The following is a 23,481-nucleotide window of genomic DNA, read 5'->3' as shown; positions in this document are numbered from 1 at the left end:
CCCCATCCTGGCACGAGTGAGTCACCGAGCAGCTTCCCCGGGCCACCTCCCCGCTGCTCGGCGAGGATCCGGACGCCCTTCCGCAGCGGGCAGCCCCGCGGGCCGGGCCGGGGCTGGCTCCGTGCGGCTCAGCTCGTAGCCGGCGGCGGCCGCGCCCCCGGCGAGGGGCGGTGCGCGGCGCGGGGCGGCTTCTTCAGCCGGCGGCGGCGGCGCTGGCGCGGTGAGATGGCGGCGGAGAGCGGGGTGCTGCTGCTGCGGGCGCTGGGACTCGCTGTCCTGCTGCTGCCGGTGGTACCTCACGGGCCGCCCGGTGCGGCGGAGCGACGCTGCTTCTGCCAGGTGGGTTCGGACGGGGAGACGGGACGGGAGACGGTTCCCTCTCTGCATGGGGTTCCTGCCCTCGGGGTGCGGACCCTCCCGTGAGCACGGCTGCGTGCAGGTCTCCCAGTGCTTCGACTCCTCTCGGAGCAGCGGACAGCCTGCTGGGAGTTGCCTGGAGGAAAGGGGCTCGGAGGGTGGCTTCTGCCCGCTGAGCCCTTGCCTTCTTAACTCTCCCTGCCCCTAGCAGGGAACGTGTTCCAGCTAGGGGAGCAGTTCATCCTTAACCACCCTGGTGCCTCTTGTCGCATGTTTCAGGAACGTGTGTTACTAGAATGTCTGGGAGCTGCCTCACCTCTCTCCTGTGCCTTGCTGTTCCTCCCGACTCCGCTGTCCAGGAGAGAGTGTGGCTGCAGCAGGCACCTGCTACCCTGCCGTGTGCAGGGGTGAGCTGGGCTGTGCTGCTCGTTAAAGCTCCTCCAGGGTTAATCAGAGAATGGTTTGGGTTGGAAGGGACCTTAAAGACCATCTTGTTCCAACCCCCATGCCTTGGGCAGGGACATCTTCCACTAAAGCAGGTTGCTTAAAGCTCCATCCAACCTGTCAGATTCTCCTTGCTGATACGCCAGGTGTGTTACTGTCTGGCCCGGCGCGCTTGGTGCACGTTCTGTTGATGTACGGCAGTGAAGGAACCGGGTATAGTCAGCCAGGAGATGAGACCAAACAGCTGGGTTTGGGGAAGTGGTTGCTCTAAAGACTCCTTTTGACTTAACTTTGCACAAGCCCATTCGCAAGATCAAAGAGTGAAGAAGGTAGAATGTGTTTAGTGCTTTATTTTTGTTGCATTTTTTTTAAAAAGGAAGCTATTGCAGAGCCTACTCTTGCTGTATTAAAAATCCAGTGCTTAATTGTGAGTCAGAAATTGAGAGTAGAGAAAAAAACAAATGCAGTTGTGCACTTGGCTTTAGCTTTGCCTTCTGGGTGGCTCTTGACACTTCAGCTTCATGTGGAAATGGTAGATACAAGCTATGCTGATAAAGAATCAAAACCCACACGTTTTGATTCTATATCTCTGCAGGCTTTCTGCTTGTACGCTTCCTGCTTGGTAGTGAAGTTTGTCGCCTAAGGATTGACATCTGAGCCAGGAGCGTGGCATGGGATAAGAAGCCCGAACCACAAAACGAACTGGCGTTCTGGCACTGTAATGGCTTGCAGGCTTTTTTTTTTCTCTTGGGTAGGAGGAACTGGCATTGTGCTTCTTACAGCGTTGGTTTGTTGCAACGCACTTGTTGTTTATGGGGTAGCGTCTGCTTTGGTTTGGTTTTCAGTACAAGTTTTCAGGTTCAGGATTTTTCCAGGCTTTGTTGTCTTCGGGGAAAGTCTGTTATGTAGGGCAGCATTTCCCAGCCTTACTTACCACTCAACCTTTTAAAAACACACCCGAGGGCTGCCTCTTCTTTTTGTAAAAAACAATCTGCTGATCATCTGGTGCGGAACTGGTCTGGTGGTTTGTATTTACCACCAAATGAAATACAGGGCAAGCCTTAAATGGTATGTTTTACTCTCCTTTGTTTGTATACTTGAAGGCCTGGGTACAGCTTTTTATTTCCTCCTTTGAACCACCTCTTGCTGTCTCAGGGGCCTGTTAGATTAAGAAACCTTGACACAGGGTGAATGGAAGAGCTTTGCCTTGTCCGTCAGCTCGTGTCGGGACAGCTGACACGCACCACTTCTGAGAGCGCTCGCCGGAGCAATATTTCAAATGCTGACTTAAGCTGGCCGTAATTCTGGAATGGGTGTTGCGCTCTTGTCTGTCTGCACTACTGAGAGCAATGCTTCACCTGCTTTTTTTTTTTTTTTTGACTGTTTAGCTCTTTGTTTACTTAGAGAGGTTGCTAACCAGTCCTGAAACTTTTATTAGAAACATCCCTCTGTTACTAAAACCACTTAAGTTTCACACACCGTTTCTGCTTTCCGATGTATCTCAGTAGCGCTGAATAACATTTTGATATCAGAGTTCCCTTGAACTTTACAGCCAGGTCGTCCCCCACCCAGATATTCCTGTTTGCAGTAGTGCTTTAGTCAGCCGTGAATCAATTCTCTGTATTCCTAGTAATTATTGCTCATTCACTGTTTACAGACTGATTTAGCTGCGTTAAGCACAGGTGCCACGGGTGTTCGGCAGACTGGGATTTTGCTTAGGTTTCCGGTCTGGCAGAGGACTGCCTTCCTTCGGGGGCATTTCTGTGGCCAGTACGCTGCCATTAGGGGTGAGTCTGGGCACTGAGAGTTACCTCGTTGTTACCTGAACAGATTTTCAAGCCGTTCTTGCGTTCTTGTTGAATTGATGTTCACCCAGCGGCCTTTGGGGCAGGAATTCATACCTAGCGCTGTTCCTGGTCTGTGTCAGGAGGTAGCTCCCAAGTGCGAAGCAGCTGCAGATCCTTTACTAACTGATGCTTGGAGGTGCCATCTGACAGCACTTCGGCCTCTGCACTTTAACCTCACAGAGCCATCCTGAGGCTCCCGTGTGGGGTTTGCTTCTGTGTGAGCTCTGGAAGCCCCAGTCCTTGTTTTCTGGGCTAATAGGGGAAGAGCACCTTCCAGGGCTCATGGCTCTCGTCAACTGGCTGCCAGCTACTTGCTCCAAGTGTGCTGGCAAGGACGAAGGGGAGACCTAGCTGGACTGAGCGTCACAGGCACAAGTCACTTGTGCAGAGTGACTGTGAGGAAGCTTCTGCTGGGGCAGCAGGGAAAAAGCACTGGCTTGCCATCAGCCTAGGACTGGTGTGGCTTGTCGACAAGAGGAGGCAGCTGCCTCTGAAGGTGGTACAGGCTAAGAGCTCGCTACAGGCTAAAACTCCTCACCCACTGTAGCATTCTCTTCTTTGTGCCCCACTGTAGCTGCAAGTGGGAGATGCAGAAAAGAGTTTGCCTTCTTTCCTGCCCGGCTGTGCGGTAGAGGGTGGTGTATGGGTCTGGGACAGAGCATGCAGCAAGAGAAGAAAACCCTAAATCCACTGCCCAGGGGACGTTTCTGTGACACTGGGGGTAGCAGAAGGAGGTGGGGAGAGACAGACCAGCAGTACAGGGCACAGCTGACTGCCAGGAGCCTGGATGCTAAAGGAAGATGAAACAAAAACCAAACCCAAGGATTATGGAGAATCCACGTGTGGCGGTGTTTCAACCTGCGTTACGCACACAAGGCGGGTACATCGGTGTTAAGGGATTGAGAGCGGCGATTGCGGAGGGCCATCCGAACGCCTTCCTCGGTGCTTACTCAGCAGCCGGAGCCGCTTGTGTTGCGTCTGTCCTGGCGGCTCCGTTGCATCTTTTCCCGCTGGGCAAACCCAGCCCTGCCCGTCGCTCTCATGCCAGGCTCTCACACCCCTGCTAGGTGGAGCGGATCCCATCGCTGTCGCTCAGCTCAGTGATTCACCGATGCCAGCAAGCACGTGGCACTTATTTGGGACCGGATCAATTTATGTTTCGTCTTAAACAACTGTTCTAATTATTACAGGATGAAGATGTAGATAAATATTTTGGGGAGGAGGAGGGAAAGTGTTTGAAGGCAGCGCCCATTGCAAGCCACGTCTGACACATGCTGTAGCTCAACTGCTGTGACAGCAGGAATTGCGGTCCAAAACAAGTGAGTCTCTGGCTGCATACGGGGCTGGAGGAAACGGGTGCTGCGTGGCAGGCGGTCATGGAGCAAGAGGGAACGTCTGGGGTGAAGAACATGCCCTGCTGAGTGGTCTGATACTGCCCGCTTCCCTGTGTCTTAAAGCGAGTCAGTGCTGCTTGGTAGTAGCATCACTAGGGCTTAGACTGTGGTCTCTGAGGAGACTTGGCTCTTGATCTGTCTGCTGTACTCCTTTTGCCTCTGAATTTTGGTAGGTTGGGCACATACGGGTGGTGTTGCCAGGCCTGGCTGAGTTTTCTGTCTCAGCGGCCTGATGGCTTAGGAGCAGGAAGGTAAGCCGGCCAGCGATGCCTCATTGGCCGTGTGCAGGTTAGGAAAATTGCCCATTTCTGCACAATCTGACTGAAATCCTTTGCGGAAGAAGTTGTTTTCCCTGTCACTCAAGCAGAGCTCGAGTTTTCCCAGCGCTTCCCCTTTGCCTGTGCCTCCCACATAACCGTGTTTTTGGTGGCTGCTGGCATCGTGGCTGATCTTCCACCAGGGCTTTTGTAAACCGCGCAGCGGCTATTTGGAGATCTCCGAAGCACGAACCCCCTCTGCTCCTCAGCGTTGTAGGAGCATCTGCCGTGCTTCACCATGGATTATTTTCAGGATGGTGTTTTGCCAGGTTGGTTCTGGCTTGAACTGGTCGCTAGCCGTAGCAAAGACAGGCCTGGCGCTGATGGTGCGAGCTGTTTCTGTGGAGGGCTGGCTGGGTGCTCCGTGTTACCTCTGCCAGGGATGTTATTCCCTTGGAGGGACGTGTTTGTTTAGCATGGATACAGAGAGCAGCTGAAGATTCTCCACAAATCTTTTTAGGCCGCTTTTAGACCCAATCTATAAGCTGCCTGTCTCAAAGGATGCCAAGTTTCCAGGAAATAAAAAAATGTGGTTGTTTGGAGGGGGTTTTTTTTTGTTGTTGTTGTGGTTTGTTTGGTTTGTTTTTTAAATTTTGAAACAGCTTTCAATTGAGTAACTGGATTAGCAAATTGGTGCTGGTTTTTACAAGGGTGATTCAGGTTAGTGGAAAGCTTAATTGCGATGCTGTTAATCTTCATTACCATGCACAACGCATGACAGAATACGGGACATGCCTGAGGATGAGACGAGACGGTGGGCTTCAGTGTGACCAAAAGAAATAGAAGTGAGCCTCCAAGTGATGGTGTGTTGTGTTGGTTTTGTTTAGTGAGGGGGGGCTACGGTGGCGGCTTCTCGCTAGAAGTTTTCTCTTTGGACTCGGACAGGCCCAGGATGGACCCGCTACTGGCCAGGGCTGAGCCAATTGGTGATGGAATATTGAGTGGTAACACCTCTGTGATAAGGTATTGAAGAAGGGCGAAAAAAAAAACAAAAAAGGACGAAGTGAAGAAGTGGAGGCAGAGAGGGGAAGGTGCGAGCCCCCACGCTGGGCAGGGGGAGGCCTGAAGGAGGCTGTGGCCCGTGGAGGACCAATGCTGGGGCAGCCGTTCTGGAGGGACTGCACCCGTGGAAGAGATGAGCCACGAAGGACTGTGGAGTAGGGGTGGGACCCCACAACGGAGCAGGGGAGGAATGTGAGGAGTTCTTCCCCTGAGGAGGAAGGAGCGGTGTAAAGTGATGTGTGATGGACTGACCGTAACCCCCATTCCGTCTTCCCCTCTGTGCCACTCGAGGAGGGGGAAGGAGGTAGAGATAATTGGAAAGGGAGTTAAGCCCAGGAAGAGGGAGGGGTGAGAGGAAGTTATCTTGTTCTCTTTCTCATTATCCTGCTTTGGTTTTATTAATAATGATAAATGAATAGTTTTCCCCAAGTCGAGTCTGTTTTGCCCGTAACGGTAACTTCAAGGATATTTCCCTGTCCTTATCTCAAACCTTGACACTTTTTTCTTATCTTGTCTTTCTCTGTTCCCTCAGAGAGTGGGGAGAGCGAGAGAGAGACTGTGTAGCTTGGTCCCAAGCGGGGCTAAACTATGATGTGCATTAACAAAAACGGTTTGTTCAAGTGGAGTAGGGCATTCTGGCAGGCTCTGATAGATTTCCCTTTGCTCCTCCTTTGGTCACTGTGGCTGAGTCCAAAATATCGAGGCCTTTTTGAAAAAAGCTTATTTCCAAAATACTAATTCCTGCTATGGAGCAGTCTGGGTCTAGAGCCTGGATTCCTTCCCCCGCTGACCAGGGTGGCAGGAAGAAATTTGCACTTCCCTTTCAGGTGCTCTATGCTTAATCCAGGCTGTCCTTCCCCGTTTCGTGTGACTGTGCTCTGAGGGCAAGTGCTCCATTTCTGCCTTCCTCCTCAGAAGGAGGGCAGGGCGTTTCATTTCCGTGGTAGTAATTTAAATGGTTTTATTTAAGTTGATGTGTAGCTCTTGCTGAATTATCTGAGGGCTCTCAGGAAATGCGTCAAGGCGGGTGGCTCATGTTCCTCACGTGGCCCTCTCTCCTCACCCTCATTGCGAAGGCTGGAGTAGCGCCTTTGCCTTGGATTCAGGGAGGCTTTTTCTTGAGGCTTGCGGGATTTTCCTCTCGTTTGCTGGGTCTGACTGCTGTACCTTTGGTCATCTGCTGCCTCTCCTGCAAGAGGGGGGCTACCTGCTTCTGTTTGCTGTCCCTTAGGCTGGTTGAGTGCTTTAAAAGCAAGAAAAGGAGGAGCCCTTTAAGTACAATCCAGCGCTTTCTTAGGTCTTGTGCATCCCCCATCTGCCTGCTCCTGGCCTTCCTTGGGGAGCTTTTATGCAGAAGGAAGGCAGAGACTGGACATAAGCCCCTACAACAGCGTAGCGTGGGGTACATCATTTCTGTGCTCTCTGCTGCCAGAATTTTGTAGGCTTTCTGGGACAGAAGCAGCAAGAGGGTTACTTGTCGTGAACTGTGGCAAACATCCCATTCTTTGCTTCATAAATTAACGATATCAATTTAAAACTGATCTTAAACCGGGGAATTTATCTGATACTGGGAAATGGCAGCTTGCCACGTGTTGTGTTGCTACATCAACATCCAGGAAAAATCCCTGGTGTGCTGTTGAGAGTGAATGAGTAGTAATGCTTGGTTTTGGCCAGGGTGATTTCCCCACGTACTCGTCAGGGGGTGTGGGGGAAAGCAAAACTACTTCTGAGTTGTGCGACTTTGTCATCCAGACGGTAATCTACGTGTCAGAAAGCCATAGCTGAATTTGTGCTGCCTTTTTTTTTTTTTTTTTTTTTCCTTTTCTTTTCCTTCAGGGCTTGCACACAGCCTGTTGAGTTGTTCAGGATGATGCAAGAAGTATTGGCTTTGTACATCAGATTCAGAACAAATGTTTTCTTGCCAAATGGCTCTCTGAGGCGAGGAGAGAGACAGTTGCAGTTGCTGTGGTTCTGATTAAACCAAACAAATGGCGGCAGTGGAGTTGATTAACAAGAAGGACTTCCTTTGAGCGCTGTAATCTTCGGTAGAGTTGTTGTTGCCCAACTGGTCTGCTTATGCAAACGCCAGCTCTCACCTGTATGCCATCCTGAGGGAGCGATGTACTGGGAAGGCTGGTGTGAACCAGAACCTGAGCCAGCTCACAACTGTTTCAGCAGCCGCTATCCAGTCTCTTGCTGGATTTGGGCCTGACAGGAACATCTGTGATCCATGTAACTGTTGTCTGATGTGTTGCTTTGTGGTTTTTCCATGTGTGTGACACAGTCTAGTTGAATGTGTCTGTCACCTCTGCTTTCTAAAGAGATGGAAGTGTCCGGCTGATGCCTGTTACTCTGACATCAGCGAATTCCAAAATATCAATGTATGTTAGAGGAAAACTGCCTGTCCCTACTTTCCTGCCTGCCGCCAGGAAACAAGCACAGAACGCATCCTAAAGGATGCATCGAAAGAAGTTCTCTGCCAATTCAGCACAGTCTGGTTTAATGTTGTTTAGTTCTGGTTAAACTTAACTACTTGACTCACTGGTAAAAGGAAAGAAAACTGTGAATTGTTTTATTGCCTGCAGTGTTAAAAAGTACTGAGTTGTTTGGGTTTTTTTTTTTTTGTTTGTTTGTTTTTTTAATTCAACAGGTTACTGGTCATTTAGATGACTGCACCTGTGATGTAGAAACCATTGATGCCTTTAACAGCTACAAGCTCTTTCCTAGATTGAATGAACTTCTGGAAAGTGACTATTTTAGATACTACAAGGTAAGTTTCTCGTGCAAGAATTGCATTTATTTTGTGTGCTGCTGGTTTTGGGTTTGGTTTATTTGTTTGTTTTTTAAACCTCCTTTGAAGTTATTGCTGATCTTTTAAATCAAATATCTACATTTTAATCCTGATCTTTGAAGAGCTGCAGTCAGTAAGTGGGCCTCTTGTGTTATCAGGAGAATCTCACAACATGCTTATAAGAGGCATGATTTTAAAGGTATTTTCTTCTGCATTTTTACCTGCTGCACACAGATACTGAACAGTGACTGTTGCCTGATTGTTTCTGCAGACAAAACAAGTATTTATTCTTCTGTAAGAACAGTTTAAAAACTGCACTGCACTGCAAATTAGAACAGGTCTATAGATAAAAGCAGTGGGGTAGAGCTGCCTCTCCGTGCTCCCTCTTTCCCCTAAACCCACAAAGTCTTGTTAGACGTTAATTGTTTAGGAAGAATGATACCTGATACCAACAGAAAAAGACTGGGGTTTGTTAAAGAATTTGGTGTTGTTTCCCCTTCCACCTTTGGGATTTGTAACAGAAATATTATCATTGGTCTGAATGAAGCATGAATGGAGACATCTGTGTGTGAATGCACTGGGAGAAACAGCAAAGCAAGGGTTAAAAGAATAACCTGTACTAATAACAAGGACACGAGCGATAGCAATCAATCTGGTAAACACCAAGGAATTATTTGTTCCCCGAAAGGCTTGCACACCAACAAGTCCAGAGCCCGGGTGACTTGGCAGCAGAAGACCTGCGCTCTGGCCCCAGCACGTCCTCTTCCTGCTCCTCTAACGGGGAGGCAGGCTGTAGTCCTAAGGTGCCCAAAACAAGGAAACAAACCCAATAGGTAGCAAACATCCCCCAAGATTCATGGAGAATGAAATGAACAATATTCTGAGGCGGAAGGTTGCCCCGTAGTAACTGTTGGCTCCTAAAGGCTACAAATCACCTGGCCAAACCCAGTTTGTCATTGCTCACCAGGAGCCTGAGGATGCGATTAGGAATCCGTGGCCTGCGTGTCCTGTCTTGTGTTGCGCAAACATCCCTGGCCAGGCTGCACGGGCGCACACATCGCGTATCAGAGACAGGTGACCGAGTGTGATCAGCTTTGTTTAAAATAAACAACGCTGCTTCCGCTCTCACTGCACTCAACCCTGCACTAAATTGTGTTGCTGAAGTCTTACACGACACCGCTGAAGATGTGTGTTGGTAAACTGGTGTGGAAGCTTGGCTTATTACACAGAAATGTTTAATAAGGTGATATGTTATTTGTAGGTAAATCTAAAGAAACCTTGTCCTTTTTGGAATGACAACAGTCACTGCGGAATCCGAGACTGTGCTGTAAAGCCCTGCCCGTCTGTAAGTACAAAATCTGTTCTTTTCCCTCTGTTCTATGTTTGTTTTTTGCTGACTAAGAGGAAGAAGCAGGCAAACCATTTGCTCTTCTCATTATTGTAACTACAGCAAAACTGTGGCTCTGATGGAGCTTTCCTAGGTGCAGGAACACTGGTATCCGTGAGAAAGACCAAAATGCTACATTCTGAAAGCTTAAAGAAGGGCTAGGCTTTTAATAGCTGACCCTCCACAAACAGCCAAAAACTTGTCCTGGTCCCTCTTTTATTTTTGGTATTGGTGAGATGGGTTTTGGGCAAATCCACTGTTGTTACCAGGGGTGCCTCTTGTGTTAATTGCCAGAATATTCACCCTGTTGGCCCATGAGTGACATTGGGATTTGCAGTTTTGGCTGATAAATTTGACCAGGCCCTTTCCAGCCCTCTCTGGAACAGCTACTTGTGAAACAGCTCTTTCAAAGTCCAATGTTTCCCAGTACAAAAGCAGACACTCTTGTCCCTGCATCCTGGATTAAAGGTATTTGTTGACTGAGCTAAAATAAAACATCTTGACTGCAGGTGTCTGCCTGAAAAGAAGGGGAAGAGAAAGTTGGTTGCTGGGTTGATTGAAGTGGTGAAAATGCCACCCAGCTCCGATTCCATAAATTCTGAGATGCATATTAAATTCATTTGTCTTCTCCTCAGCCATCAACTACCCTACCCCTCAAACAAGTGTCCTTTGCTTCTCTAGTCTTCAAAAAGCACCTATTGTGGACCCAAAATGGAATGATGGTTTTTCTTTCCCTCCCCAATTAAAATAACCCAATTTTTTTTTCCTTAAAACAGGTGTTTTTGTTAGTGATGACGACCAAAGGAGCAATGTTACAATTACATTAGTATTAGCTAAAATTATTGTTATTTTAAGAACTGACTGTGTCACTGCTGGTTTTAATTATTTTGATTTAGGTTCATTTCATTCTGAAAGCAACAAAAATAACTCTTATTCATTGCTTAATTTTTCTCTTCCTGTGCTATTTGCCATCATAGTATTTGCTCCTGCAGCGTGGAAGTGGTTTTGTTGCCTTCCTACTGCTGGAGGAAATGGAAGTTGAGGAGAATTTAGAGCCTGATTTTCTTCTGCGTACTGCTCGGGTTGTGAGGGGCTGGCAAGCCTGACGTTCCGTGCTGGGCTGGTAAAAAGGAGGTTTTTGAATGGCGTTTATCAGGGGCTGGGAGATGTAATATCTGAGGAGAGGCGCCTGGGCTCCTGCCAGGAGCGCCGACATCAGCCGGAGACGGGATGTCAGACGTGGGCTGACCAGAGGCGACTCCAGCTCCTCTGAAGTTTATATTGGCTTCCCCAACCTCACGCTGGGGCAAGCAAAACACAACCTGACGTAGCGCCCGTGGAAGGCTGCTGCTGACCTTTTGAGAAGAAGAGTCTTGCGAAAAAGCAAAATAAACCACCAAGAATATTGCTTAACGTTAGTCTGTGGAGGAGCCAGAAATTAGATGTGTTGTAAGCTGAGCTGAGCGCTTTGATTACTTTCTAACTTCTAGAACCTGTGGTAACCTTCCTAACCTTTCTCAAAGATTAAGCGGAAGGGCCATGTCGGCCCCACGTGTAACACGCACTCAATTTTGTCTTTCAGGATGAAGTCCCTGATGGAGTCAGATCTGGAAGCTTCAAGGTAGGCGTGCCTGTGCGCACAACATGACACTGCTTATGGGACCAGTTTCGTGTCGCTGCAGCTGATAAAAGCTGCCTTAATCAGATGGGCAGTATCTGTCAGGACGTACTTTGTGGCTGAATTTTTACCCTCTTCAAGTGTTTGGCATGCTATAGAGCCTTTGAGGTGGCTGTCCTGAAGTCAAATATTCCCCTCTACTAACGTAGAGCAGTTTAGGAGACTTCTCCAAGAGCTGGTATGGTCAGGCACGAAACATTCCTACGGCAGTGCCAGAGGCTGCTGTGAGTCTCTGCAACAATCCTCACAGTTGCATAAGCCTCTGGATATCTGCAGACATCCTGTGGAAATACGGGGTGGGATGAATCATAAAAGTGTTTCTGATGCTTAAACTGGTTAGTGCATTAAAGGCGGAATTATAACAGCAGCAAAACTGCTTTTAAATCCTCCTCTCTCCCCACACCTTTGTTTTTTAACCCAGTATTCTGAAGAAGCCAATAACCTTGCTGAAGAATGCGAAGAAGCCAAGAGACTTGGAGCTGTTGATGGCTCTTTGAGGTCTGAGTCCTTTTTCCACAGTCCTTACTTGTCTTGAAGGAAACCTAGTATCCCTGCTCTTTCTGATAGTCTTTTTTTCCCACTTTCTTTGCAGCAAGGAAACCCAGCAGGCAATGCTCCAGTGGACACGGCACGATGACTCTTCAGACAGCTTCTGCGAAGCTGATGGTAAGGGACCTGTTTGATCTGACAAGTCTTGCAGTGGGATTTTAAGCACCCCTGCAGAACTTCCAGGCCAATGTGTAATATTTCAGCGAGCCTGGAGCACATATATAGCGTTTATTCTCTTGTTTTCCACTCCCCCTGCCCTCAGTATTTTGAAAGTAATAGGGTTGGATCAGCCTTGGGAGATGTCATTTTCCTTTTAGAAGTTTTTGTGACTGACCCAGTGCACTGCTTCGCAGATATCTATTCTCCTGATGCAGAGTACGTGGATTTACTCCTGAATCCTGAACGCTATACTGGCTACAAAGGACCAGATGCCTGGAAAATTTGGAACAGTATTTACGAAGAAAACTGCTTCAAGTAGGTGCTTTGGGAGACGAGTTTCACAAGCCTGCGGGTGCTGGTTTTTGCCGAGGAGCCGCGTGTGCAATGTGGGCTGTCAGAGGAGGGGACGAGCCATGTGGCTGGCCCGTGAGGCCCCCTTGGGTGCTTTTTGGACCACAGCTTTTTCTGTTTCTAGGTCTCCTTAGGCTATTTGACTGCAGAGAAGTAACTACTTCTGCTGTGCTGTGTCTCTGCGGCAAGGAGACAGTCACTTATTTACATATCTCATTTATTTTTTTTTTTTTTTTTTTCCTCTTAGACCTCAGAATGTAAAAAGACCTTTGGCATCTGGTAGAGGTGAGTCACTTATTTATCTCACCGAGTGGTTTAATAGTGTACTGATCCTAGCTCCAGGAACGGTAACTGCTCTCTGAGCTTCTTCTGCTGAATAAGAAATATGTTGTAGCTCTTGATCCAGTGTAGATTTTAGGGCTAATGCAAGGGCATCTGGAAGGGTGGCTTTCTTGCATCCGTGAAGATGGAAGTGTGATCCTCCACTCCTGGAAGAAATGTGAGCTTTGGAGCAACTGGGAGCAGGACTGAACCCTGAGCTTCTTTCTGGGTCCCTGGCTTCTGTACTCAGCAATGCCAAACCATCTGTGACGGTCTGAAATGAGAACCTGGCTGGGATCCCCTGTGGAAACCACCCAGTAAGAGAAACTCTGCCCTAGAGGCTCAGGCTAAATGTGTAAATGAAACCAGGGGAAGGCTTTGGAAACATAAGAACTTCTTGCCCAAGGCTGCTGAGAGTCCCCATGACTCCTGGTGCCCCATCCTGCCCAGACATCTAGAACGTCATCGATCTCACTCCCTCTTCCTTTGACCTGGACACCGCTCCAGCAGTATGCTCTGAGGCGGTCTCTGGATTTTCCCTAAACTGTGTAGGTGCTTCTCCCTCTTTTGCTCCTTGTGCAAACCAGTGGCGCTTCGGGAGCAACACTGGTGAAGGAATTGTGGAATGTCCTTTAAAATATCAGTGCTTCCCTTCAGCACCTCAGTTTAGGGCAAGATCTGAATGAAATAACACCGGTACGTTGAGGGGAGAGGGAAGGGCTGCTGTTTTGCAGATGAGGAAGCAGGAGGACACGTCCCCTGTTTTCCAGTCTCTGCTTCAACTGTGCGGTGGTTTTATTTCCTTTGCAAATATTGATCCCTCCTGCGTTGGTCAGATTATTCAGTAGCATTGCTCATCTGGCGTGTTCACCGTTGCAGTTTGAGATGATGTTTTCTGTGTTTAGAACATTTCTAAACCTCCCTGGAGAGGCTTATTCTCTTGTCAGAGCAGATTAACAAAGCAATCTTAATGCTTGTGCTTTGGAGTTTAATTTTGGTCGTGTGTAATTTTTATCTCCTTTTTTTTTTTCTCTCCCTCTACTACCCGTGCTTTTTTTTTTTCATCAGGAGACGATGGAGGTGAGTGGCACTCTGGTTTTCCTGATAACAGAAACAAATGGAGCGTCTTTATCGTGCTGTCACAAGCTGTACCATTAGATAATGCACCTGGTTAGCAAAATCAGAATTTAGCTAACCAGGCAATTCAGAACTTTGTCTTGAAATTCTGCTGTGTTCGGGACCCCGTGGAGAGATCCCTCTGAGCTCCTTGTCCCTGAGGCCAGCCCAGCCTTGTGCAGAGGTCTTAAAAAGCACTGCAATTTTAAATTTTAAGAGTACGAGCCCTGTTTGAAGGGAGTCACTGAAGTGTCGTAAGCCTTCAGGAACAGGACTTGTAGTTTTTTTTTCAGTGCTTGATATTGCTGCATGTTTTTATCTCCAAATCCACATTTCTGTTCTCCAGATTACTTTGAAGTATGTAGTAGGGGTAGTGTGATTGTACACGCTTGGTTGCACTGTTTTATTTTATTTCTACTAAAAATACCTGTCTCCCCATCCTGGCCAGAAGAGAAGAGTGATCCATGATCCTTGTTTCCCCTTACGTTGTGCCGTTCTGCAGCGCTTCTGCCCCCCTGGCCCTTGCTGAGATGGGTGGGAAAAGACTGTGTGCTGTGTTTAGCTGGTGCCACACTGTGTTGCAGAAGCAGTAATCAGAAGGGTGGGGAGGAAAACTATTTTCATGCTCTTCTAACGCTCCTTTCCCTGCTTCTGCAAACTGGAGTGGGCTGAGGTCCTCTGTGGGCTGGTTTTGGGGTGTCAGGCTTGGGCAGTACGCTCCCCTCTGCTGTTGCCCTCCCGTGCTGCAGAGGGGAGGGTACTGTCCTGTCCCATTCGTGTATCGAGCCCTCCTGCTGCTGCAAAGCACCTCAAACTGACGTGCTTGTTTTCCTTTTGTTTCCAGGGCATACGTTTTACAAGTGGCTGAAAGGTAATCCATTTTCTAAACTTGATTACTCTTCCTGGGATGAAAGGAAAATGGCCAGGGAGTGGGTAGGAGTTACCTGCCAGGCTCAGGTGGGATTAGCTTTGTCTGACAGCCAGGAGGGGAAAATTCAACCTGTGCTTTCTGTATCTTGAAATACCCTTTTCTTTTCAGGTATCTGTGTAGAGAAACGAGCTTTCTACAAACTCATTTCCGGTCTCCACGCAAGCATCAACATCCATTTGAGCGCCAGGTACCTTTTACAAGGTAAATGCCGCTTTCTGCCTTAGTTCTTCTGCATCAGTCCTAACCGACGCTTCTGGGGCTCCGCTGAGTGCTAGCTGGAGCCCGTTCCTGTGGGGTTCAGGCCTTCTGTGCTCTTCTCTTCCCTCCCTCAGCACACAGGTTGTGCACGCAAGGGCTGTGGCGCGCCGCTCCTGCAGCGTGGGGTGCAGGTTCCGACTGACTTCCTGACGGGTTTAGTCGTGGTACCTGTGGACCAAGCCTACCACCTTTTATTCTGCTACAGCTTACAAAAATCAAGTACAGATGTAGAGATAGCTGCTGGAATTTGGATAAGTAGTTTAGATTTAACTAAGTAATTATACTGAAGTCTCTACAGCCTACATAGGCCTCACCTTGATGTGAGTTAGACTGCGTTAGAGTTGGGAAATAGCATAACAGACACATCAAAGGCAAGAGGTGAGTTGGGAGTCTGCAGAGAGGATTAGGAAAATCAGGTTGGCTACGGACTGCCAAGTAAGTGTCTGTGCTTGGCTTGTGTAGCAAGGGATAGCTTCTGCCAGTGAGAGGCTGCAGAAGATGATCTCCGCTCTGAGGCGTTCCTCGGCTGAGCTGGGATCCACGCAAGGACTCCCATCTGCACGTGCCGTGGTCGCCCTGCAGAGAGCCTACATCAGCTCGGAGTTGGGAAGGAGTCCTTTTCTGCTGGGCTTTGCTGATTTAGAAGATAAAGCTTCTCTCATTTTCTTTCATTTTTATCTGTCAGCTTGACATGACTGTGTTATCTTCCACTACAAACTTCATGTAATCCTAAGTACATGATAGGATGCGCAAACAGAAATAATCTTTGTGAAACCGATGGGCTTGATAATGGAAAATGGAGGCCAGTCTCCTCCGATCCGCGGCTGCTTTTGTTCTCTTGCGTTTCCACAACAGAAGGAATTCTCTTAGTATGTCCCTGTTCATTAGGGAGCCTCCCAACTTCTGGCCCCCCATGCTGCCTCCCAGTGCCGCGTGAGCAGGAGGCCTGCACTGTCCACCTCTGCAGACCCTCAGACCAAAGCAGAGACCTCTTCCCAGTTCTGCGGTACGTCGGTGGCTTTTGTGGGCAGGAGTGAAGGAACGAGGGGACCTTCACAGTCTGTCTGGTACATCCATCCAGCCTTCTTCACTTGCAGGCTGTTGAGCGATCGCCAACTTACGTAGAACTGCTCACCTGATGAGATGCTCTTCAACTGATTTTAAATGTTTTAGCTTTTGCTTGTGAGCCTGGGTGATGTTTTAAACCAACTGACAAAGCTCTGCGGCAGTTCTGCATTGCAGTTGGGGTAAAAGCATGCCTCTCTTGACTCCTGAACAATTTACGGTCAGCGGAAGGGCTGTGACTGTTGCGAAGCTTGGATCTCCCTGGTCAGAGACGCGTTTCACCATTTAGCTTGGGATGGTGGGAGGAGCTGAACCAGAACCATACCCCTGCGCCTCATGTCTTTGGTTTTTTTTTGCTCTTAGATACATGGTCAGAGAAGAAATGGGGCCCCAACGTTACAGAGTTCCAGCAGAGATTTGACGAAGTCATCACCAGAGGAGAAGGTCCCAGAAGACTGAAGAACCTGTATTTTCTCTACCTGATCGAGCTGCGGGCCCTTTCCAAAGTGCTGCCCTTCTTCCAGCGCCCAGGTTTCCAGCTGTACACGGGGAATAAAAGTCAGGACGTGGAAATGAAAAACCTACTGCTGGAAATTCTCCATCTGGCCAAGTAATTACATTTGGTACCCGGGGAGAATGGCTCTTTCAACCCTGGCATCTCTGAGCGGGCTTAACTTTTTGCTTAAAGCGCCTGGAAAGGCAGGTTCTGGGTTTGTTCTTGTAGGGGGACAGAGTGATTTGTGCAGTAGGGTGGTATTGCTGGGAGCACGTTGGTATCTGTATTCCAATTGCAAAACAAGGTAATTAAGCTCACAGTTTAATAATCTAGGCTGCCTGTTTGATTTAGCAGAATTGGATTTAATAACCGCCTATGTGTCAGCCCTGAAACCGGCTGCCTGTTTGACTCAGCTGTGGAATACCAGTCCTGGCTTTGTGTTTCTGACTGGAAAAAAAACCCTAAACATGCTGGTAACAGAGGGTTGGGCTGTTGGAGTTTGGAGTAAGAGGAATGGAAGATACCGGAACCACGTGGAAATGGATGTCTCCTGATGCGATCAATGTTTGAATTTATCTTGCCACGCTCCCGTACCTTCAGCGCTTACGTCTGTTAGAGAACAGATACAATTGCTTAGAAACGGTAGGGCGCTTGCTGAAAATGTCTCCAAGGTGAGATGCAAGCTAAAATTGAAAGCCTCCGAGAGGTTTAAGAAACAAGCAGCTTGCATTTAAAATCCATCTAGCGATGTCTAGTGTCTTAACACCTTTCAGTTTCATTCGCACACCTAGCCAGATACCTCTGGATTCGGACTTCGGCCCTCCAAACAAGCCGTGGAGAGAGAAAACTCTTTTTTCTTTCTATTTCAGGTCTTTCCCGCTGCATTTCGATGAGAACTCGTTCTTTGCAGGGAATAAAAAGGAAGCCGCTAAACTAAAGGTAAGCGGGCAGCCCTTCCCTTTGGGGCACGTGGTGCCTAAAGGGTGTTCTCGGGATCTGAAAGGCACCCCAGTGCGCGCAAGGTGCCGGGTCAGGTATTTCCGATTTGTTTTCTTTTCTGCGTGGTTTGGATGGTTGTGGGTAGCTGTGGCGGTTTAGCCCGGATCACCACACAGTTACTCGCTCACCCTCCCCCTACCCAGCGGGACGGGGGAGAGAAATTGGGAAGAAAGGAAAACTTGTGGGTTGAGATAAAACCAGTTTACTAAAATACTATAAAACTACAAAAATAACAGACTATAAGAATATTAATATATACAAAATGTACAATGTACGGTTTCTCACCACCCGATGTCCCAACGACCGACGCAGCCCGTCCCGAGCAGCGATCACAGAAACCACACCGAGCAGCAAGCAAAGGGGGGAGAGCGAGCCAGCAAGGGAGAGGGAACGATGCCAGCGAGCAAGAGAGAAGAAAAGGGTGCCAAGGGTGCCGGAATGGGTGCCAGAATGGAATGGATGCCAGAAAGGAATGCCCCCTCCCAGGGGCAACCCCCACTTACATGTTGAGGATGACGTTTATGGCACGGAACACTCTCTTTGGCCAGTTCGGGTCAATTTTTCTGTCCGTCTTTCGCCCAGCTTTCCACATCTGCACGTTAACGAGACCTTAACGAGACTTGGAAAGCCAGACAGCGTCCTTGGTCTCATTCACAACAACTTGTATCATCAGAGTGTTTTTATCAACGTTCTTCACACACGAAATCCAAAACACACCGGCTACTGAGAAGAAAATTAACTCCATCCCTGCTGAAACCAGGACACATATTTAAGAAGGGGAAAACAGGAAAAAAAAAAAAGAGAAGAGAAGATGTGAAGAAGCTGAGCAGGGGCAGAGGCGCAGAGGGGGAGGCGCAGGCCTCATGGGCCTTGCAGGCCTCACCCTCTGGCCTCTCGCCAGGCGGCCAACTGGGCCCGACTCAGCCAGACCCGGCTGCAAGAAGTGGAGAGGAGATGAGCTGGATGATGCGAAGAGATCCTGAGAGGCGTCTGCCTGCCTGTTGTGAAGAACTTTTCTTGTGAGAGGAACGGCTGCAGACACCAAGGTCAGTTCAGAAGGAGGGGGAGGAGTAATGCGGCTCCTGGCCAAGATTCCCCTGCAGCCTATGGTGACGACCATGGTGGAGCAGGTTGTCCCCCTGCAGCCCATGGAGGTCCACGGAGGGGCAGAGATCCACCTGCAGCCCATGGAGGACCCCGTACCAGGGGAGGTGGAGGCCTGAAGGAGGCTGTGGCCTGTGGAGGGCCCGCTGGGACAGCCGTTCTGGAGAGACTGCACCCCGTGGAAGAGATGACCCACGCCGGAGCAGTTTCACGGAGGACTGTGGCGTAGGGGTGGGACCCCACGATGGAGCAGGGGAGGAATGAGAGGAGTTCTTCCCCCGACTATGAAGCAGAGGCGTAAAACATCGTGTGATGAACTGACTGTGACCCCCATTCCCTCTTCCCCCCCGTGCCGCTCGGGGGGGAAGGTAGTAGAGATAATGTTAGGCTCAGGAAGAGGGAGGGGTGCGGGGAGGTTATCTTGTTCTCTGTCTCATTCTCCTGCTAATTTTAGAAATAAATGAATAGTTTTCCCCAAGTCGAGTCTGTTTTGCCCGTGACGGTAACTTTAAGGATTTCTCCCTGTCCTTATCTCAAACCTGGAGCCGTTTTTCTTATATCATCTCCCCCTGTTCTCTCGGAGAGTGGGGGGAGCGAGAGAGAAACTGCGTAGTCTGGTCCCGATCGGGGCTGAACTACGACAGTACCTACAGGCCGTAGCGTGCGCCTGCAGGAGAGGGGGGATTGCGGCCGAGGACCCCACTTCAGGAAGCGTTTCGTTTCCCTAACTCAGTCCCACTGAATTTAACCCCAAGTCCACAATTAATACGTTATTAGGTTTGGATTAACACATGGAAGTCCTAATTAGCGCACAACCACGATCAACTTGAATGTCTTTTCCCCCAGGAGGAATTCAGGCTCCACTTTAAGAACATTTCGAAGATAATGGACTGTGTTGGCTGCTTCAAATGTCGCCTGTGGGGGAAGCTACAGGTGAGCTTTGGCGGGAGCCGGGGAGGTGTCTGGAAGCACCTCATCCGGTGGGAGTCCGGAGCGCGGATGCAATTGGGAAGCGGGTGAAGCCGCTGCAGCTGCGCCCGGGGAGAGGGGAGGGGGCGCAGAGCCTCTGCCGAGCGAGGCTGAGGGCGCTGGAAAGCTGGCGGTTCGGCGAGATGCGCGCTGAATTTTACGCGCGGTCAAATCCGGACAGGAAGCCTCTGCTGGGTGGCTCCGCTATCACGGTAACGCTAAATAAATAAAGCGGCCTGGCTCTGTTCTACTCCCTTCTCTGGGCTGTGCTGCGTGAAATCCAGGTCTTGCTCTGTGAGGATGTCGAGAGGAATCCTTGCAAAGATGAAGGAGGGAAGTAAAGCGAAACGTGCGAGTCGGGCCCTGGGTGTCTCCCTGCTGTTAAATGATCCTGTTTATCCTGCACAGACGCAGGGCTTGGGTACGGCGCTGAAGATCCTCTTTTCTGAAAACCTGATAGAAAAGATACCTGAAGGCGGCCCTTCCTACGGGTTCCAGCTGACCAGACAGGAAATCGTTGCCTTGTTTAATGCTTTCGGAAGGTTAGTTTGACACTTTTTTTTCCCTCTATTTTTACACAAGCTGCTGTGTTACACCCCGTTTAACCTTAAACAGTCAGTTCGCATCAGTGGTACTGGTGTTAACTCCTGCTCTGCTCGTGCTGTCTCGTAAAGAAGCTCTCGGATATTGGATCATGCTAACGTGGAATGCAGCCTTGAAACAATTTAAAACAACTTCTTGATAACTCTTCATTTCTGTAAGGAATTCAAGGAAGCACTTGTATCAAAATACAAAGAATTTGGTAATTTTAAAGAAACTTTGTGACGCTGACCCCAGACCGGGGTTGCTGTCTTGTTCTGTGCTCACTGTAGAGCTCTCCTTCACGCTTCTCGCTTCCACCGGTTCCTTCCCAGATCTGTTTGCAGCGGTTGCCTTGAACAGGAATCCACCAGTCCAGCCCCTGTGGAGAGCTGGAGGAGGAGTTTTTGGCAGAAAGGGAGGGTAACCAGGCCTTGAGGAGGGGGAGGAGATGGCAGGACGCTCCAGTTACGCATTCCCGCTTCGTGGTGTTGACAGACCTGGAGTTTGTGGCCGCTCTGAACGTCTGTGTTCGGAGGAAGCTGGGGGCTGGCAGGCAGAGAGCTTTTTCCTTTTCCTCCCCTCTCCCCCTCTGCTGCCCAGCTGAAACCTGGCCCTGGGCTGTGTGAAAAGCCTGGGGCCAGGCAGCTCTTTCTCAGACTCCGCCTTCATCTCCCACCTACCTGGGTTAGAAAAGCCTTTTAAAACAGACCTCCACCTTCTTGCTTGCTGTCCACAAGTGATTTGGGTTAGTCAAAACCTCCTCAAAAGGGAAATTTGTCCTGGCTGGGCAGGGCAGAGCTCTCCTCTACGGAAGAGGCGCTCACAGGCCCTGTCCTCGGAATCCGATCTGGCATCTTCACTGACGCTCCGGGGGCAAAATGCATTCAGCAAGAAAATCAGGTAGGTGATTAAAAAAAAAAAACCCTTCAGAAGAAACACGCTTGTGTTGCAAGGAGACTCTGTGACCTGCCTGCGCAGCTGGTAATATTATGGTCTGTTTCTTGACCTCTCGTTAATGGGTTTCTCTGATCACTGCTGAGCTCTCTGAAACATCCTGTTCCACTGCGTTTGCTGTAAAGAGAGACTGCGAAATTAGTGAATTCTGGTTGTAACCAGAACCTCATTGAGCTGAAATCCTAAATTCTCTCTTCCCGAGAGCTGCTCGAAGCGTTACTGGATCGCAGTCCCTGTCTCTTGAATTTTAAGTAAGGTGCGATGCATATGTTGCTCTAATATTTCCTTTTTGCTTTCCTTGCACGCAGGATTTCAACAAGCGTTAGAGAACTGGAAAACTTCAGGAACATCTTAAAAAATATGCGGTGAATTCACCAGAGAAAGAGAGACTTACAGTTTTACTGTTTGGCTGTTCTGGGTCCTCTAAAAACGGACAAACACCGTCATTCCGTCACACTCCTCACCACCACACGGTGAAGACCACGTGCTGGGCCTCCTGGTCCCAGCTGATTGTAACCTGCTGATGACAAATATTTTGTACAAGGAGAAAAAAAAAAGCTATTTTTTTTTGTATAAAAGGTAAAGTTTATTTTGTATATTGGAAGAACATTTGGAATGACTCCTTTAAATATTGTGTATTATTTTGATGGATCAGACTCACCTCCACCTTCCAAAGGCAAAGAGATAAGGGCAAAAACTCTCCTGCTGAATAAACTTGGGGAAAATTCCTTGTCTGCTGCGTGCTTCCAGCCTTCCTCTTCCTGGTGAAACTTCTTCTCGTGGCGACAGGCTCTTGATGTGAACATCTCTGCTGCAGTTAATTCCCTGCGCCGACTGCGTGTTGTGGGCTTCAGGGATGGCTTGGTGAAGGCGAGGGGAGATGAACCGAGCGGCAGCAACTCACTGGTGGCCACCTCGTGCCTCCGTCTTGGCTAGAACCTTGTCCTGCCGCCTGGTGAGGAGGAGGAGGAGCGCCTTTTGAAAGGTGGTGCCGGGTTTTGGGGCTCATGGGGGTGGAGAGGGTGGGTACATGATGAGGAACAGCCCTCTTGTACCTGCTCTGCTGTTGGGAAACAGAGGTGTGGCAAAAAATGGTTCCTGAAGGACCCCCCCTCCTCGTCCTTGGGGAGCCAGCAGTTGACTGCACCCCAATTCTCCACAGGACCAGAGTTACAGCCTCTCTCGCTGGGCCCCCCAGGCCTTCCCATCCCTCCCAGTTTGTTAAAGTGGGTTTGTCCTCTTTTGGGATCCGCACCAGTAGCCGGGCAGAGCTAAAAAAGGGAAAGGACGCACCCGCCGCGGGGCTGCTGCTCCTCAGAGGCGGCGCGGAGATGCTCGGTGGCTGAATCTTGCTGCTCCAAGGACGAGCAGCGGGGGAAGTAGGGCAGAGAGCTGCTGCGGTAGGGCAGAGGGGCTCCCCCCACAGCAAAGGTCGTGGGTCGCACAGGGATAGCGCCAGCGCTGCCAGTGACAGACACCCCCAGTCCAGCGAGGGGGTGCCACAGCCTCACGCTGCTTTTTCACCTCAGAACGCGCTCAGGAAGACGCGGTGCGTGCCCCAGCCAAGCCACGGCGAGCTCAAGGCCGCACAGATAAACCCGTGCGAGGAAACGGCGAGTTCCTGAGCTGGGGTTCTCGGCTCCTCCGCAGCTCAGCGCCACGGAGGAGCCTGGAGGGACGGCGGGGCCCGAAAAAGGGACACAGCATCTCCTGGCCCATCCTGGGAGCCACGCAGAAGGCAGCAGCGAGGTGCGGAGGACGCGGTTTGAGCATGTTGTACCTCACGGAGCTGGCGGGGAGGAAAGCCGCTCTGCCCTCCCCAGCCCCAGCGAACCGCAGCGGCGCCGGCTCAGACGCAGCCCCGGGAGCTCAGCGAGGAGCAGCTTCACCCAGGCCACCAGCCCTGGGGAACCACAGGACCACGGCTGGAGAGCAAAACGCAGCCCTGCCTCCAGCAAAGAAAGGTGGGGTTTTTTGTTGTTGTTTTTTTTTTTTTTAATTATTTCAACATAGTAGTGCTCGGTTACAGTTTAGTGAAGAACAAATAGGTACATTCATTGGCCACAGCTTCCTGTTGCAGCCAGCTGCTGCCTGACTGCAAAGCCAAAACACTGTTAAACCCTACCAAAAAAAAAAAAAAAACCCACACCAAAAAAAAAAAGAGAAAGTTTAATGAAAGGCAACTATGCATTAAAAAAGTCATTGTACTTCTCAGCTATAAATTACTTCGGTAAAACACGGGACCGGCCCCAGGAGGAGCGGTCAGAGTTTTGAAATCAACGGCCATCCGTACAAACGAATAAAACCAAAAACACTTTTGCCAGTCACTCACAAGGACGTTAGCGACGCGCCTCACTGCCCGGCCTGCCATCCCGACGCCAGGAAGCTCGTGGTGGTGGTGGTGTGTGCT

At 49.6% G+C, this 23,481-nt stretch overlaps 1 protein-coding gene across 1 annotated transcript; it reads left to right on the top strand.

Annotated features, from left to right (window-relative positions):
- The first annotated feature begins 208 nt into the window (after window positions 1-208).
- Window positions 209-21,799, top strand: ERO1A (endoplasmic reticulum oxidoreductase 1 alpha). The gene is made up of 16 exons (XM_086748443.1): window positions 209-339; window positions 8,012-8,131; window positions 9,414-9,497; window positions 11,122-11,160; window positions 11,639-11,715; window positions 11,810-11,883; window positions 12,120-12,240; window positions 12,524-12,561; window positions 13,666-13,677; window positions 14,558-14,584; window positions 14,753-14,845; window positions 16,331-16,577; window positions 17,333-17,402; window positions 19,413-19,499; window positions 19,944-20,077; window positions 21,380-21,799. The coding sequence occupies exons 1-16, from the start codon at window positions 226-228 to the stop codon at window positions 21,438-21,440; spliced, it is 1,398 nt and encodes a 465-aa protein (XP_086604569.1). The 5' UTR covers window positions 209-225; the 3' UTR covers window positions 21,441-21,799.
- Window positions 21,800-23,481: the final 1,682 nt, after the last annotated feature.

The sequence above is a fragment of the Chlamydotis macqueenii genome, chromosome 5, assembly GCF_036417535.1.
Source record: "Chlamydotis macqueenii isolate bChlMac1 chromosome 5, bChlMac1.mat, whole genome shotgun sequence".
Lineage (NCBI taxonomy): Eukaryota > Metazoa > Chordata > Aves > Otidiformes > Otididae > Chlamydotis > Chlamydotis macqueenii.
This window is presented reverse-complemented; position numbering and strand designations above follow the sequence as displayed.